This window comes from Mytilus edulis, chromosome 3 (assembly GCF_963676685.1).
Source record: "Mytilus edulis chromosome 3, xbMytEdul2.2, whole genome shotgun sequence".
Classification (NCBI taxonomy): Eukaryota; Metazoa; Mollusca; class Bivalvia; order Mytilida; family Mytilidae; genus Mytilus; species Mytilus edulis.
The window spans coordinates 26,441,371-26,459,582 of NC_092346.1; the positions used below are offsets into that span (position 1 = coordinate 26,441,371).

Consider the following 18,212-nt stretch of genomic DNA (forward strand, 5'->3'; position numbering starts at 1 on the left):
TAAATGGTAGTTTCAAAAGAGAAAATATTTGTTCGAGTTAACAGATGGCGACGGACGACGGACGCCCAAGTGATATTTTCTCATCACTTGGCCCTCTGGGAAATACTAACATTACGGTTTTATTTTTGTTATGTTATAACGAAGATCAATAATTTTAACCATTTGGTAAGGGACTTCCCTTTTCGAATTTTCCTTGAGTTCAGTATTTTCGTGATTTTTCTATTTTATACACAATGCCATGCAATTCTTATAGTATTTGATTAATAATGGTAATTGTTTGATTCATTATCTAATTTCGACAAACATCACAAATATCTATCAAAGTTGAAATGAAGTAGATGTAAGTGATTATAGGCAAACTAAACGGCCTTCAACAGTGAAAAAATACATACTGTATGGTCGGCTATAAAAGACCCGACATGAAAAATATACAGCAAATCAAATGGGAACTAACAGCCTAAGTTATAATAAAAAAAACAATAACCGAAAAACAAAAATGACAGATATGAACCGCTGAACTACAAGCTACGGACTACAGATGGATACAAATATATATACATCCAACAAAACCGCAAAGTCGACGTGGACGGGTACTTTTACATTCCCCTAAAACAAGTACAGATCTGTGAGTACTCAAAGCCAAAGAAATAATTATATACGTGGATACTTTAGTTGGTTATATCTTATTCAAAGTATATGAATTTGTGATCAAACAACACAAACAAACAATCTCACATTATCGTGATCACAAATTGGTAGTTTTCCCTCATTTTTTTATTCTTAGAAATATTTAACAAAAGCACAGTTTTATTTCATCTAGAATAACCCTAACAATGGGGTTGTTCAACGAATTTCACAGTATGTAACGTGGTGTTTTCCTTGTACAATTCATACTCTGAACAACCGATTAATAACTGTCCCTTGTTAAAACAAATACTAACTGGTTTTGTTATTCCACTTGCTGAAAGACAATTACAAATGAATTGTCCTTCCTTAGATAGAACATGAATTGCATTGGTGCATTTCTCAGCTACCAGTACAAGACCAGAAGATGTTGCGACAACGTCATTGGGAGAAAACGAAAATCTTGAATTTATACTTCGGTGACCGTTGTATGTCCATTTTGGTTGTCCCCACTTATCAATTACTACAATTCTTGCCCTTTTTGATTTCAGACGGTCTATCACACAAATATTATCATTAATATGAGAAGTTAACTTTTCAGGAAGAGTAAACAATGTTTCATATTCGCGGCTATTCCATTCCATCCGTTTCATCAGGGATACATCGTTATGTTTATTAATTCTAAGTTCCAAAATTCCAGCAGATCCCGATGTATGAGTAAAACCGACGATAAATTTATTACAGTAAGCAGAATGGATGCCATGGAAGTTAAGATCGTCGCTGTTAAACGACAATGATAGGTTTTCAAATATTCCACTATTCTTTAAGCGTCTCATATCTGATAGGAAAATATCTCCTCCGTAAACTTTGGTTAAATCTAAAAACGTTGTAGAATTTTCTTTATCTCCTTTTTTGTTTTCATCTATAAAATCTTTAATAGTTATCAACTTAGGACCTGATATTGTGAAATATTTTAATTTGCGAGAAGTAGTGCTATGCATAACATATATATCATCACCAAGAGACACTAGTTTACTTAGATTGGGAAAATTTGTTTTAAATGTCTCAATTAAAAATACTTTCGGTACTCTTAATACTGACCCCAATAGTTTTTCTTTCACATTTTGCTGTTTTGGTTCAATGTAAACTAGTTCTGGAGGCTGTATTTCCAAAATTGATTTTTCTGGTATTTCTCTGCTGATGTTTTCTACAATAGAGAAAATGGAATTTGGCTTTTGTTCTTCTATCGCTTTGTCAATTACAATTTTTCTTGCTCTTAATTCTTGTTCTATTTGACTGAGCCTTTTGTGTTCTGTTGAAACTGGATTATTTTCTATATCCCATATCTCTTTCATAATGCCTACAAGCTTCAATCCTTCACTTGATACTAGTTCTATTATTTCATTTTGTCTTTTAGAAATTTTCTTGTGTATTTCGCTGTGTTTAAGGACCTGATGATCATCCATTTTTTTTAAATCAGCTGCTTTCTCTTCAAAGAATGGGAGGCATTCGTCAATTTGTGTTTTGATATCTTTGAGTAAAAGAATTTTTCCTTCGTATACTTTACTTAATTCCTCATACTGAAATGGTCGGACGAAACAAGACGAGCATAACGATTTATCGCAGTTTAGACAGTATGATTCACATTTCTGATCAATATGTGTTGAACATGCAATCTCCTTCAAGTCTACTTTTTTAAGATGTTCGACACCTTCTCTATTATCTCCATGTTGCAAAAGGAAAACGTCGTGTTCAGATAGTTTAGCAAGTTTTGTATGAATTTTTATATTGCATGGATCACACAGATATATATCACATGTCTTGCAATGCCAATTAACACCAGCTGATGATTCTTCACAAAATTGACAGTTTGGATATTTACTAGCCATTTTTCAACGTCCGTCCAATTGCGCTCAAATATGTATTTCATCAGAATTATAAACACGATTGGAGAAAATTTAAAAAATCCAGTACCAGTACACATATATTGTTTTGTATATACACTTCTAAAATTTAAAGTTTGATGTCTGTTATCTTTATCCATCCGATTTGTTTTATTGATTTGATGAAAATTCCACGTAGGAAAATACGTCTAACACTATCGATAATGGTGATAACAGAGAAGTTGAATAGTCTGGTTGTCAAAATGAAATAAATTCGTTTAATCATCATGCTGCATATCAAACGATATTTAGTATTTTTTTGCCCTGAATCACCCTGCTTAATGGAAGCAGGGATTTGTGTCTTTTTACAGGAAACACCAATAGCCTGCTAATCTCATCGCTTGATTTTTTAAGTTGGAAATGACAACACCGTATAGTATCTATTATTTTTTTATTATCATTATTAGTATTTACTAAAGAGTATTTTTTAAATTTATAATCCGTAGTGTTCTTCTGGAGAAGGAGAAAACGTTGAATATTTCTATTTAACATATATGATCCACTTTGTTACTGCGTTTTTACGCCATATTTTCCCGTTTAAAACCAATTTCTATAACTACGTTATATTTTCAACTTTCCTAATAACAAAACAAACAGCCTAATTTATGAACAAAACAATGACCGAAAAAACATAGCAACTAACGACAAACACTGAATTACAGGCTACAGGTACATGCATACAGAATGTGGCGGCGATAAACATGTTGGTGGACGCCAACACTTCCCTAATCCTGCAACAGAACAATAAAAGAATTATACAAAACAAACAACACCTATTAGTTCCCCATAATAAAATGGTCTCTAGCCTAAAAAGCTGTCGCAATTCATACAATTTGCACCACCTTTCTTATCCAAATGTATTAAATAGCTACTGTCCTACAAATCCAGTTTCCCCGGGTTTAGAATTCTGAATGTCATCTATAACTTTTTTTAACACAATTTTATGGTCACATATAAATTGCAGAAAAGAATAGCATAAATTATAAGGGAATTCATTAAATAATATAGTTTTATTTCATAATAACAATAATCACAAACACACAGTTTGAAGACTGAATTTCTGTAAGATCTCACACCATGAATTTTACTAGGTGCAACTTGGTTTTCCGGGAATATGAGAACCCTATCATTAACTGTTCCTTTTTGTCAAAACATATACTAACTGGATTCGTAATCACGCTGTCTGAAATACAATTGCAGATAAATTGTCCTTCTTTGGATATGACATGAATAGCGTTTGTGCCTTTCTCTGCAACAAGAACCAACCCTGACGATGTTGTAATAATGTCATTCGGGGAAAACACAGTTACTGAATTAATACTTGGGTGACCACTGTATGTCCATTTTGGTTTTCCCCATTTTCCAATTACTACCACTCTTGCTTTTTCTGAATTAACACGGTCTATCACACAAATATACCCATTGGTGTTTGTAGCTATTTTTTCTGGACGATTAAATAACGCTTTGTCATTTTCAGTATCGCATTCAACGCGTCTCATATTCCTGCGTATTTGGTAACCGCAACCGACATAAGTTAGTTCAAGAATTCCAGCAGTTCCCCAACTAGAGGTAAAACCTACAATAATTTCATTTTGATCTAATGAATACCTGTACATTTCAGGTCACCGATGTTGAATGGCAGTGATAATTTTTCAAATGTTCCAGTATTGTCGAGGCGTCTCATGTCTGACAATAATATTTCTCCATTATAGTTGGTTATATCTGAAACCTTATCATAATTAATTTTACCTTTTCTATCCACATCTACTACGTCTTTTGTAGTTACGAACTTAGAACCTGATAGGGTGAAATACTTAAACTGGCTAGAATCATGACTATACACAACACAAATATCGTCGTTAAGAGACACTAGTCCACTTATATCACTGAACTGGACATAAAATGTGTGTATTAAAGATATTTTAGGTTTCCTAATTACTGATCCCAAGACATCCGTCATATTTTTTTCTTCTGGTTCAATGTAAACGAGTTCTGGAGGCTGTATTTTCAAATATGCTTTCTCTGGAATGTCTTTTTTAATTGTTTCTACAGTTGAGAAAACTGAAGCTGGGTCTTTGTCTTCTAATGCATCGTGAAGTGTATTTTGTCTAGTCTGTAATTCTTGCTCTATCTGAGAAAGTCTTTCGCGTTCTGTAACCAATGGATTGTTTTCCGTATCCCATATACCTTCCATAGCGCCTATAAGGTTAACTGATTCCTTTGTTACCGCATCTTTTATTTCACTTTTCTTATTACAAATTTTGTCTTTTATATCGTTGTGTCTTTTTACCTCATCATCATCCATTTTTCGGATTTTGGCTGCTTTCTTTTCAAAAAATGGATGACATTCGTCAATTTTACGTTTTAAATCTTCGAGTAAAACGCACTTTTCCTCGTAAACTTTTTTTAATTCTTCATACTGAAATGGTCGAATAAAACAGGACGAGCATAAGGGTTTATCGCAATTTAGACAGTATCTTTCAAACTTCTGACCCGTATGTTTCGTACATGATATCTCTGTCAAGTCCAATTGTCCTTGATTCTCCAATTCTTCAATATTTTCTACGTTTTGTAAAAGTAGTATTTACAACATATGTTTAGATAAGTCTTCACTTTTTGTATGAATATTTGTGTTGCATATATCACAAAGATCTAAATCACATGACTGGCATTTCCATTTAATATCAGTTGACTCTTTGCAAAATTGACATTGAGTTTGATTGCTAGTCATTTTAAAATATTCATTCCATTTTCTTCAAGTTTTTTTATCGAGCTGCATTAACGTTCAAATGAACTGAAAATACCTAAGTTATGCAAGTTCAGTCTAGTTGTTAACTAGTTTGTGAAAAAAAGTCATTTTTTATCCTGTTTAAATAATATAAAACTTTTATGTGACATTAAATATACTAGTACTTGTTGTTCTTCACTGGCTCAATAGAGGTTCATGTGAGCATGTAAGTATTTACATTATAACGTTGAAATGAGATATTCCCATTGTTGTAAAAGAAAAGAAAAATTATGAATCTAGTCATCATTCAATAAATTCACTGTGTTTGAAAATATCACTTACATATCATTTTCTAATTGTAGATCAGTTTGTGGGGGTTGTAATTTTTGTCCCCATTCCAAAGTTTAAATCTCGAGGACAGTTTATTGTATTCTCATTTAGGGCAGTTTAATCAAAATTATATATATAAAGCAGCTTATAGTTTACTACTTCTAAATATATATATCTACTAGTATATGCATTTACGAATTTCGTTTTTAAATTTGCAGTGAGATTTTTTCAACTTTTTGAAATCAAAATAATAAAACAGAGGAATAAACTCCGTCATGCAAAGTTCTAATCAGTATCCGGATCCGGATATACTTAAGATCCATAGTTGTGTCCCCTCTTAAGTTTTAGATTAACAAACATATTGGCTTCGAGCAACACTGAAGAGACACTACTTGTCGAAATGTGCATCTGGTGCATCAACATTTGAAACCTTTAAGTTATTAGATGCACCTGAACCTGTCTTCATACAATGAAAAAATGGGCACTTCAAAAAGAAGCAGCATATACAAATTTTGTATAAAACACTGAGAAAAGGACTCATTCAAAAATTCGTTTAAGAAATATTACTTTTTTTTAGTCGTTTCATTGGTGTATATAGTCGAGCGTATGATTTTATCTAATGTTAAGGATTTCACTTTTTTAGATTCTTTAGATTCAATATTTTTGTGTTTAAATCACATTTGAACTTGGCTGTGTCCCCTTTTTATGTGCTGGTTTAGGTTGTTTTACGTATTCATTTTTATTCTGTAGAAAGTCGATCACCACTTCGGTTTTAACATGTATATCTATTATGCAGTCATTCTTATAAATTTACTGTTTGGAAAAGTATGAATTATTTTAAATATTAAGGATTTTCTTCTTCCAGACAGACACCTTTGCCGTATTTGGAACAGCTTTTTTGAACTTTTTGTCCTCAACGCTCTTCAACCTTATACCTGTTTTGGCTTTCGAACTTTTTGATCTGAGCGTCACAAATGGGTATTGTGTGGACGAACCTCGCGTCCAGCGTATTAAGCGATAAGCCTGGTACCTTTTAATAGCTATTATGTGTGTGTTTCTCTGACCTGTATGTTCTCCCACTTATTTGCATTTTAGTCCTGCCATGTAATATTGTCATTTTAATAATGTTACATTTAACATTGCCGTAAAATAGGGGAGGTTTGGCTTACCACAAAACCAGGTTCAACCCACCATTTTTTGTAAATTATGTCCAGTTCCAAGTCAGAAGAAATGGCAATTGTTATCGTATAGTTTGTTTCTGTGTGAGTGGCTTTGTCGTTTTTTTTTTTTGCTCACTTCAGTGTTTCTAATGATTTGTTGTGGAAATGTACTATATTGACAGTATTGTTTATTTGCGTAATTCTCTATCCTGAATGTTTTTGCATTTATGTGTACTGTATTCCTGTCATGTGATGGTGTCATTTTAGTTTTATATTTAACATTGCCATAAAAGTTCGAGGTTTGGCTAGCCACAAAACCAGGTTTAGCCAAAAATTTTTCTTATATGTCCTATACCGTGTCAGGAAAATGACCATTGTTATGTTATAGTTCGTTTCTGTGATGTGTTTCTGTTGTGTCGTAGTTCCCCTCTTACATTTTATGTGTTTTCAGGTCCTTTTTCACTATGTCAGATTTTTGCTATATATGCCAAGTTAAGTGTTATAAACGTGTCTTTTACCTCTTTGTTCTATTTTCAGACATGTTGCTTGGATGTGTTCGGTGTGGTCATAACTTTAAAGCTTATACCACAAGGATAAAAGTGACCAATATGATAACCCAAAATTTTCATAGACAGTAAATAAGACTTGGTGCTTTCGGCAAGGTGGGCTAATAAGGAACAACTATTTGCGGTAAAAATTCCACCTAATATGAATAATTACTTCCATAATACCGTTACCAGAAGAAGAAAAAAGTTATCGTTTAACCAGTGATTTTAAGTATTTCGATTGCATTTTTAAAAGCCTGATCTAAGTTTTCAGTTTAAGCACATTTACATTGTAACTATTCTCAATATGGTTACACATAATGAAAACATAAAAGGAATTGTATTTTTCTTTGCAAAAAGATTAAATTTTCATTTCTATCATTTTTTTCACAATGTAGAAATTATGAGAGAGGCGATTCCGAAAGGGGCGATGCAAACTCTTTAGTTGGGTAAAGTTTAAAATACCATGAAAAAGAAACCTGGAAAACGTTCATAAGACACAACAGTTTTCAAAAACGACTTAAAACGTAAACCATACCGAAAACCGGGTGTAACCTAATGTACTCCTGCAGGATAAGTACAACCCATGTAATAAGTCTCTATGATACAAAACTACTGTGTGCGGAATTAATGGTTATCAATTAAAAACAAACATGCAAGACACATACCGAATAACGTATTTCCCAACAAACACATTTTGAATCTATTTAAAACATTAAAAAACGCACTGTGAGCTGTTTATTACTATGGTGTCATTCAATTAATTCTACAATATGAAGCTTAGTTTTTCCAGAGTCTGAACAACCGATCATTAATTGTCCCTTTTTGTTAAAACATATGCTAACAGGTTCAGTTATTTCATTGTCTGAAATACAATTACATATAATTGCCCATCCTTAGAAAGGACATGAATTGCATTTGTACTTTTTTCCGCTATCAAAATCAGACTTGATGATGTTGTGACAATGTCATTGGGAAAAAAGTCTTTCGAAATTAATGCTTGGATGACCGCTATATGTCCATTTTGGTTGCCCCCATTTCCGAATCACTACAATTCGCCCATGGGTTGAATTCATTTGGTCTATCACGCATATATTACCACAAACGTCTTTAGTTATTTTTTCGGCATAGTAAATAAAGAATTTTTACTGCAACTTCCGCATTCAATCTTCCGGATCTTGCTAAATACCTTGAATAAATACCAATTTTCATATTCCTGACTTGGTACAGACCTTTTCTTATTTAAAAATATTGGATAAAACCTAGCGTTCAGCTAGCTACACCTCTCACGTGTATGGCAGAAGCATGAAATTCCATTATATTGACAACGATCTGTGAACAAAACAAACAGACATAACAGGTAAAAATGTCACAAATACGGTTTCACAACTTTATTTTATTCGCAAAAACATATTAACAGCATAAGTTGTTGCTTGTTACAGGATCACTCAACGAATTTCACAATATGCAAACTTGCATCTCCCGAATTTCTAAAAAAGAAAGAACCGGCACCTGAGTGTACCTTTTTATTTGAACCGATAATTAACTGTCCCTTTTTGTTAAAGCAAATGCTACTAGGTTCAGTTATTCCAGTTCCTGAAATACAATTACAAATTAATTGTCCATACTTTGATAGGACATGAATGGCATTTTTGATTTCCTAAGCTACGAGGAACCAGACCAGAAGGTGTTGTGATAATATCATTTGGGGAAAAATCATTTCCTGAATTTATGCTTGAATGACCGTTGTATTTCCACTTCGGTATCCCCCATTTCTCTATCGCTACAACTCTTCCCCGTTTTGAATTCAGACGGTCTATTACATAAATGTAACCATTGATGCTTGTAGTTATCTTCTCCGGAAGTGTAAATAGTGTTCTAAATTCACTACTATTCCATTCAATTCGTCTTTTCTTGCATATTTCGTTACGATAATTGATTTCTAATTCAAGGATTCCAGCAGATTCCGTTTTATGCCTATATTTGCTGACTATTTCATGCGTAGAACCTACGGTTAAATGTATAATAGTTATCAGAATGGATGCCATGAAAGTTCAGTTCCTCGCTTGTAAACGACAATGATAGGTGTTCTTATATACCACTATCCTTTATAAGACTCATATTTGACAGCACAACTTCTCCTTTATAGTTGCTCATATTTGCTTTTTTGTTGAAACCGAATTTATTATCTGTTATTTTCTTTACAGTAACAAACTTTGAACCCGATATGGTGAAATACTTAAATTTGTGAGCAGAGGTAATATGCATAACACATATGTCATCATTAAGAAACACTAGTCCGCATATGATGAAAGAATTTACCTCAAATGTCTGAACCAAAACTACTTCCGGTATCTTTATTACTGATTCCAAGACTTCTGTAGTGAATCTCTCTTTGCCCTCAATATAAATAAGATCTGGAGGCTGTATATCCAAAGCTGTTTCTTCTGGTATCTCTCTGCTGATGTTTTCTACAATAGAGAAAACGGAATCCGGCTTTAGTTTTTCTATCACTTCGTCAATTATATTTTTTCGAGCTCTTAATTCTTGTTCTATTTGAGAAAGCCTTTTGCGTTCTATTATAACTAGATTATTTTCTGTGTCCCATATCTCTTTCATAAATTCTTCAAGATTTAAAGCTTCCTGTGATACGAAATCTTTCACTTCATTTTTCCTATTAGAAATTTTCTCTTTTATTTCGTTATGTTTAACGACCTCGCCATCATCCATTTTTCTAAAGTCATCTGCTTTTTCTTCAAAGAAAGGATAGCACTCGTCAATTTTACTTTTTAAATCTTTCAGTAGAAAACATTTTTCTTCGTATACATTGTTTAGTTCCGCATACTGAAATGGTTGGATTAAACAAGAGGAACATAATGATTTATCGCAATTTAGACAGTATGATACACATTTCTAATCCATATGTTTTGAACATCCAATCTTTTTCAAGTCCACTTTAGTTATGTTTTCCGAATCTTCAATAATTTCTTCCTGTTCTGAAAGTACAACTTTGTGCTCAGATAATTCTTCAAATTTTGTATGAATTTTTGTTTTACGTACATCTCAAAGAATCAAATCACATGACTGAATGCTCGCAAAATTGACAGTTTGCATATTGACTTGCCATTCTTAATTGTGTATCTTATAATCGTCAGATGAAACTTCTAAGATAAGAAATTCAGATGTACAGAACTTTGTGAAATAAATTCTTTTTCAGGGTTTATGATTTAAATTTGTACATGCCTTTTGGCAAATCTACTGTTTTAATTTAATGACTCTATAAAAGTCAAAGTAGGCATGCAAGTCTTTAACTAATTTTACAGTCTAATCAGATATTGTAATTGTTATAAAACAAAGGAATTTACATTCTCGGGTCGACCGAATGCAAGATATACACTGCGTATACAAAAATATCACTGACATATTCTAAATAAATTGCAAATTGAAATACTCGATTGTAAATCTTTCCCGTTGCACAAACAGTCATTATTGAAGCAGGGTTTATAGTTATCAAAGGTACCAGGATTATAATTTAGTACGCCAGACGCGCGTTTCGTCTACATAAAACTCATCAGTGACGCTCATATCAAAATATTTATCAAGTCAAACAAGTACGAAGTTGAAGAGCATTGAGGATCCAAAATTCCAAAAAGTTGTGCCAAACTCGGCTAAGGTAATCTTTTCCTGGGATAAGAAAAATCTTTAGTTTTTCGATTAATTCAGATTATCATCTGTTACTTCTTGACATATGTTGTAACTGGTTTAATTTGAAGGCAACATAAATACTGATATATTTTATTTTGTTAATTGGATAAAGCAAAAACATTTACGTTCGGTATAATATAAAAAAAAGTCTGCGAAATCTAGATCACCATCTGGGGGTTTTGGCAACCTTCTTTCAGATCTTCATTATCCTCTAGGGTTACATTACATTAGAACTATTCTTTTTTCCCTGCCAGATAATTTTCTAAAATGATTGAGAGACAAAATTAAAAAATGCATAAATACATTTTCTCCAATATGCAGACTTGTCAGTATAATTTGTGATGTAGCTTTCTACCATTTTCTACATTTGAAAATGCCTGTACCAAGTCAGGAATATGACAGTTGTTGTCCATTCGTTTGATGTGTTTTTTTCATTTGAATTTGCCATTCGATTAGGGAAAAAGTAAAAACACAAAAACACCGAACTCCGAGGAAAATTCAAAAAGGAAAATCAAAAATCAAAAGGCAAAATCAAAAGTCCAAACACATCAAACGAATGGATAACAACTGTCATATTCCTGACTTGGTACAGGCATTTTCTAATGTAGAAAATGGTGGATTGAACCTGGTTTTAAAGCTAGCTAAACCTCTCACTTGTATGACAGTCGCATCAAATTCATTTACATTGTCAACGATGCATGAACAAAACAAACATACTCAAAGATTAAAAATGTCAAAAATAGGGGTATAGCAGTCAATATTGTGTTATAATCTTAATATCACTATAAAAACAACAAATGTAACGAAGAAGTACAAAAAGCAGCCATCAAATTTAACATACTCATTTTGCTATTCTTATACGACTTAATTTATCTATGTAAAGTATACCCGTAAAGGATAGAAGGTTTTCATTACTGGTGTAATATTGCGCGTTTGAAATTCGCACAGGTAGACATAAAAATAATTTTGTCGTTCAAAGTATGACGGCATACATATATATACATATGAGTCACGTAAAGTAGATATAACAAAAAACAGACCTAACAGTAAAAGTAATATAATAAATAAAATAATTGTGTGGTTCAAAGTATGACGGGATACATAAGGACAGTTTCAGACTTAACAGAAAAAGTAGTATTATTGAATAAAATAGTTTGGTCATTCATAGTATGTCAAGATCCATAAGTAAAAGTAATATTAATAAATGAAATAATTTTGATGTTTTACATAACCACAGAGTCACTTCAAAAGAATATCTAAAAAAACTGACTTATCAGTACAAGTAATATTAATAAAGACAAATAAAAGAATACTGTAACACGTTATTAAGATGATAACCAACGTCAGTACGCAGAATCTATACTTCAAGACCATCTTGTATTATTTGTGAAGTTGATACGGAATATTTATCAACGAGTTCTGGGTATCTTCCGATGAACTTTTTTAGAAAAAGGACGAGACGTTCTTAGACATACCCCTGGTTCATCAACTTTCTGCTCAAACACTGGTGACGTTTTACAAAGTCTGAATAGGAGCTGCAAGCTCTTGAATACCTAATAAGTAGGGAAATGTATATTCCATATGCAGGTGTAGTTGGTATATTACTACTAAGGTGGGGGAAATTGATAATTTCAAAATTAAAATCGTCTCGTTTGTCATAGATTCTGGTACTGAGATGACTGTGTATGTCAAATTCGAGGTATAAGTCTAAAAGGTGGAGGAAGCCGTGTCTGTGGTCTCTTTAATTTCTAGTTCTGGTGGGTATATTAATGGAACCCAATCAGAAAAGTTCGGATTGTTAATGGAAAGAACATCATCAATATATCTGAAAGTGAAATTTAATAACCTGGCTTCTTTGATCTTCTTTTTTTTACAAGTGTCTGAAGGAACTCCGATTCATATGAAAATAAGAAGAGGTCGGAAAGGAGAGGCGCACAGTTCGTTCCCATAGGAATGCCGATAATTTGTTGAAAAAGTCTACCTTTCAGTTTTGAATTTTCCTCCGAGGTAAGTATTTTTCTGATTTTACTTTTTCCGTTAATTTAAACCATCAAGATCAGAACCTTTACATGAGAAAAACAGGAAATTTCTTACTGTTCTGTTTTCCAATAGAAGAATTTTTGCAATCAACATCACTGACGTTCTAAATCACAAAGAGGGAACATTTATAATTCCACTTTATCTTCAAAATCAGTCTGTCGCTATATTGTATCCTACAATTACACCAGAACCATTACATCCAAAGTATTCAGCTATAAACAAGCATTGCAGGACCTTGATAAAGAACAATACATAAAAAAAACTGACATGTGACTGATCCAACTCGCCTTATATGTACAACCCATCATAATTCAACATGACATGACTGTTCGCGTATTGGTATTAACCATATTTGGAATCTAAACAACTGGAAGAACTTCTGGATCAGCTTATTCCATTTTTTTTTCAATTAGTTTAAAACTCTTAAATTTTCAACCCTGTATACTACAATGTTCCATGTGAAATTGAGACATCGTCTCAAAGAAATTATCTAAAATACTTCCAACTTAATGTGGTAGCATACGCTAAAGATTAATTACTTTGAGATATCATACGACGTATTTTGTAAAAAGCGAATAAAAAAGAAAAAAACATGCTACACAAAGGAACAAATTGTCAGTATGCTGTTGTTTCTTTATTATTGACAACCTATTTTGTTGAATTATGGGATAGACTTTTTCAACATATTGTCGGCATTCATATGGGCTCAGTTCCTTCTTATATTCATATGAGTCGCAGTTCCTTCAGACACTTGTAAAAAACAAGAAAATGAAAGAAGCGAGATAATTTAATTTTACATTCAGATATATTGATGATGTACAGTTATTCAATAATCCATACTTTTTTATTGGATTCCATCACGTGTATTTTCCCATTCGGCAAAAATTTAACATGCTTTTTTTGTCATGAAATCGCGAAGAAAAGCTGACACGAAAAAAACCGACATACGGTTTCACCCAGAACTAGAAATTAAACAAACAACAGCCACGGCTTCCTCCGCCTCATTTTAGACTGATACATCGAATTTGACATATGCAGTCATCTTAGTACCAGAATCTACAACAAACGAAACGATGTTAATTTTGAAACCATAAATTTCCCCCACTTTAGTAGCAATATACCAACTTCAACTGCATAAGGTAAAATCACAAAAATACTAAACTCGGAGGAAAACTCAAAACGGAAAGTCCCTAATCAAATGGCAAATTCAGAAGCTCAAACACATCAAACGAATGGATAACAACTGTCATATTCCTGACTTGGTACAGGCATTATCTTTAGTAGAAAAATGTGAATTAAATCTGGTTTAATAGCTAGCTTAACCTCTAACTTGTATGACAGACGCGTAAAATTTCATAATATTGGCAACGATCTGTGAACAAACAGATATAATAGATAAATGTGTCCATAGTACACGGATGCCCCACTCGCACTATCATTTTCTGTGTTTAGTGGACCGTGAAATTGGGGTAAAAACTATAATTTGGCATTTAAATTAGAAAGATCATATCACAGGGAACATGTATACTAAGTTTCAAGCTGGTTGGACTTCAACTTCATCAAAAACTACTTTGATCAAAAACTTTAACCTGAAATTTGCACTAGCATTTTCTTTATTTAGTGAACCGTAAAATTGGGGTCAAAACACTAATTGTCATTAAATTAGAAAGATCATATCATAGGGCACACGTGTACTGAGTTTCAATTTGAGTGGAATTCAACTTCATCAAAACCTACCTTGACCAAAAACTTTAACCTGAAGCGGGACGAACGGACGGAAGGACAGACGGACAGACGGACGAACGAACAAACGGACGCACAGACCAGAAAACATAATGCCCCTCTACTATCGTAGGTGGGGCATAAAAATGTCAAAAATAAAGGTACATCACTTAACATTGTGTAACACAGTATGTACAACCCGTCTTCATGACAACGCAAATTATTGTGTTAAACTTTTGTCAGTATTGCTTGTTCGTCGACTCTTAATAATTCCATTACCGTTTTCCTCGATTTCTTTTCTTATTTATCTTGCTTATTTTGTTCTAAATGGATATACAAGATTTGAACATCGGTTAACATGGTGCCACTATTCTAGCCAGTGTTGTCTGTTAAATAGAAGTACAATTTTTTTGTGAATTTATAAGGGTCGTTCTTTTTGTACTTTATGTCTTGCTCTTTTCATGTTCCAATATATTTTAATATTTATTTTTATGTATTGTTATCTCGTCAAACTTTAACATATTTAAATCAAACCAATATTGAGGCTTTGTGACAAAACTATATTGTGTCTTCATCAAATAATATTCTTATATAACGATCTATGTTCTCTTGGTAACAAATTATAACAAAAGATAAGGACTGTGTGATTGACGTCATAATTGGATAAGCTATATCAGTTTAATTTTAAACAGTGTCGGTGGTGAAAATAAACATTTATTTATTTGGAATTGCTCACTGTGATAAGTTATTTAATTTTTTTTTACTAGTCTCATTCAATGAATTCCACAACATGCAACTTTGTTTTTCTAGAATCTGAACAACCAATCATTAACTGTCCCTTTTTGTTAAAACATAAACTAGTAGGCCCAATTATTACACTATCTGATAAACAATTACAGATAAATTGTCCATTCTTAGAAAGAACATGTATTGCGTTTGTGGTTTTCTCAGACACAAGAACCAGGCCTGAAGGTGTTGTCACAATGTCATTGGGAACAAAGTCGCCTTCATTATGTCCTTGTGCTTTTAAATCAAATGTAAATTCACTCATTGCATCTTCTTTTACTTGTACTTCTTCTTTTTCTGCTGTTGATACTGGATTAAGGCTTTGATGGCCATTGTAAATCCATTTTAGTTGTCCCCATTTTCCAATCGATACAACCCTTTGAGAACGGTCTAACTGATCTATCACATAAATATCTCCGTTGATGTCTGTAGTTATCTTTTTTGGAAGGTCAAATAACCTTTTGTTACTGCTTCTACCACATTCAACACGTCTCATCTCCGAATCGCAAAAATTGATAAGTTCAAGAAATCCAGAGGAATATCCTTGTCGATTGGTAAAACCAACAAAAATGTCTTTGTCATTTACAGCATGAATGCCATAAAAGCTCAGTTGATCTATTGTAATGGACGGTGCTACTTTCTGAAATGTTCCATCATTTTTAAGACGTCTTAGTTGAAATGTGTCATCTGACACTAAAATTTCTTCTTTATAGTTTGTTATATCAAAGATCTTCACGGAACCATATCTTTCTTTTGTACTTACATCTTTTATATCATTTTTAACGGTTATAAACTTAAAGTCAGATATTGTGAAATACTTGAATCTGCGATTATCTTTGTTAAACATAACACATATGTCCTCATTAAGAGACACTAATCCATTGATTTCTGGAAAATCCACTTTAAACACCTTAAGCAAATTTATTTTAGGTTTTCGGATTATTGATCCCAATACATTTTTCATATCATCTATTGGTTTCTCAATTGGTTTGATATAAAACAGTTCTGGTGGTTTTTCTTCCAAGAAGGATTTCTCTGGTATATCCCTATTGATGTTTTCGGCAGAGGAGAAAACTAAAGCAGGCTCTTGAGTTAGTGTCACTTTATCAAGTAAATTTTTTCGGGCCTTTAAATCTTGTTCCACTTGACAAAGCCGTTCACGTTCTGATTTAACTGGATTACTGTCCGTATCCCATATACTTTTCATAACTTCTACTAGTGCTGACGCTTCCTTTGTAACTGCATCCTTTACTTCATTTTTCCTATTGAAAATTTCCTCAGTAACTTTGTTGTGTTTATCGACCTCATCATCGTCCCTTTTCCGAAAATCTGCCGCTTTCTCCTCGAAGAATGGATAACAATCGTCAATTTTACTTTTTAAATCTGTCAATAGAAGATATTTGTCTTCGTACACTTTGTTAAGTTTCTCATACTGAAATGGTCGGATTAAACAAGAGGCACAAAGGGATTTGTCGCAATTAAGACAATATGTTACACATTTCTGATCCATGTGTTTCGAACATGCAATCTCCTTCAAGTTCACTTTTCGTAGATTTTCTAATTCATTAATGCTTTCTCCATCTTTGAGCAGCTCGACCTTGTGTTCAATTTTTTTTTCAATTTTAGTATGAATGTTTTTATTGCACTCATCACAAAGATATAGATCACACGACTGGCAATGCCAATTCACATCCGCAGATCCTTCACAAAATTGACAGTTAACATATTTGCTAGCCATTTTTCAGAGGTTCGTTATTTATTTTCTTTTTTTGCTTTTAAGTTAGAGTAATATTTTAGAGAAACATTCTATTCACGAGCTAGTTCATAAACACTTCTGTCTGGTATCTATACGTTTAATATATTGTGTATGTCTTATCTAAATCTCCCTGTGTTCTTTATTGATTTGATAAAATCCCACGTAATGCACTTGCGTCAAACATTGTAGATAAAGTTGTTTAAATTGAAGTAAGATATTGTCATTTTGATCAAATAAAATAAGATAAATTTAGCTTATAACCATGCTACATGTGAACTGTGATTAAATATAACACAAATAGTTCATTCAGTGATTTTATTTCTGTGTGTGATGTTATTCTTTTGCCACCTGCTCCGAATAAATGGTATAATAAGTGTCTAAGTAATCATTTTTGTAGTTTAAAGTTTCTCTCTATCTATTATAGTTTTCAAGATAATAGGCAAAAATGGGGAACAAAATGATAAAATCTGTCATTTATGTGAAATAAGTCCTATAAGCAGTCGTCTGACAGTTTTGATGAAAGATACAACTGATAGAGCTCAACACTCTGAATATTTGTGCTATTTCTGTATTTAAAACAGGTTTCAAAATAAGACATAAAACTTTTTTTGTAAAAGTTAACAGACGACGACGGACGACAGACGAACAAGTGAGCTTTTCTCATCACTTGACCCTCTGGACCAGATGAGCTAAATATACTCACATTCCGATTTTATTTTTGTTATGTTATTACGAAGATCAATAGTTTAAACCATGTAATTAGGGACTTCGCCTTTCGAATTTTCCTTGAGTTCAGTATTTTTGTGATTTAATTATTTTTTTATACACAATCCATGCAATTCTTATTGTATTTGATTAATAATGGTTATTGTT

The 18,212-nt window shown here is 32.7% G+C and overlaps 2 protein-coding genes across 2 annotated transcripts; both read right to left on the minus strand.

Moving 5' to 3' along the window:
* Positions 1-4,247: 4,247 nt before the first annotated feature.
* Positions 4,248-10,060, minus strand: LOC139515128 (uncharacterized protein PF3D7_1120000-like). Its single transcript, XM_071304688.1, has 3 exons — positions 9,653-10,060; positions 4,507-4,986; positions 4,248-4,253 (listed from the first exon to the last, which is right to left on the minus strand). Exons 1-3 carry the CDS (start codon positions 10,058-10,060, stop codon positions 4,248-4,250), a joined length of 894 nt encoding a protein of 297 aa, XP_071160789.1.
* Positions 10,061-15,566: 5,506 nt separating this feature from the next.
* Positions 15,567-17,321, minus strand: LOC139515129 (uncharacterized). Its single transcript, XM_071304689.1, has one exon. The coding sequence runs from the start codon at positions 17,319-17,321 to the stop codon at positions 15,567-15,569; it is 1,755 nt and encodes a 584-aa protein (XP_071160790.1).
* Between the last annotated feature and the right edge of the window lie 891 nt (positions 17,322-18,212).

Coding starts and splice junctions, on each gene's coding strand:
- LOC139515128 (XM_071304688.1), bottom strand. CDS start 10,060: ATGGATGATGGCGAGGTCGTTAAACATAACGAAATAAAAGAGAAAATT. Junction 4,987..9,652: donor TTTTGGTTCAGACATTTGAG/GTAAATTCTTTC, acceptor CGACCATTTCAG/TATGAAGAATTAAAAAAAGT.
- LOC139515129 (XM_071304689.1), bottom strand. CDS start 17,321: ATGGCTAGCAAATATGTTAACTGTCAATTTTGTGAAGGATCTGCGGAT.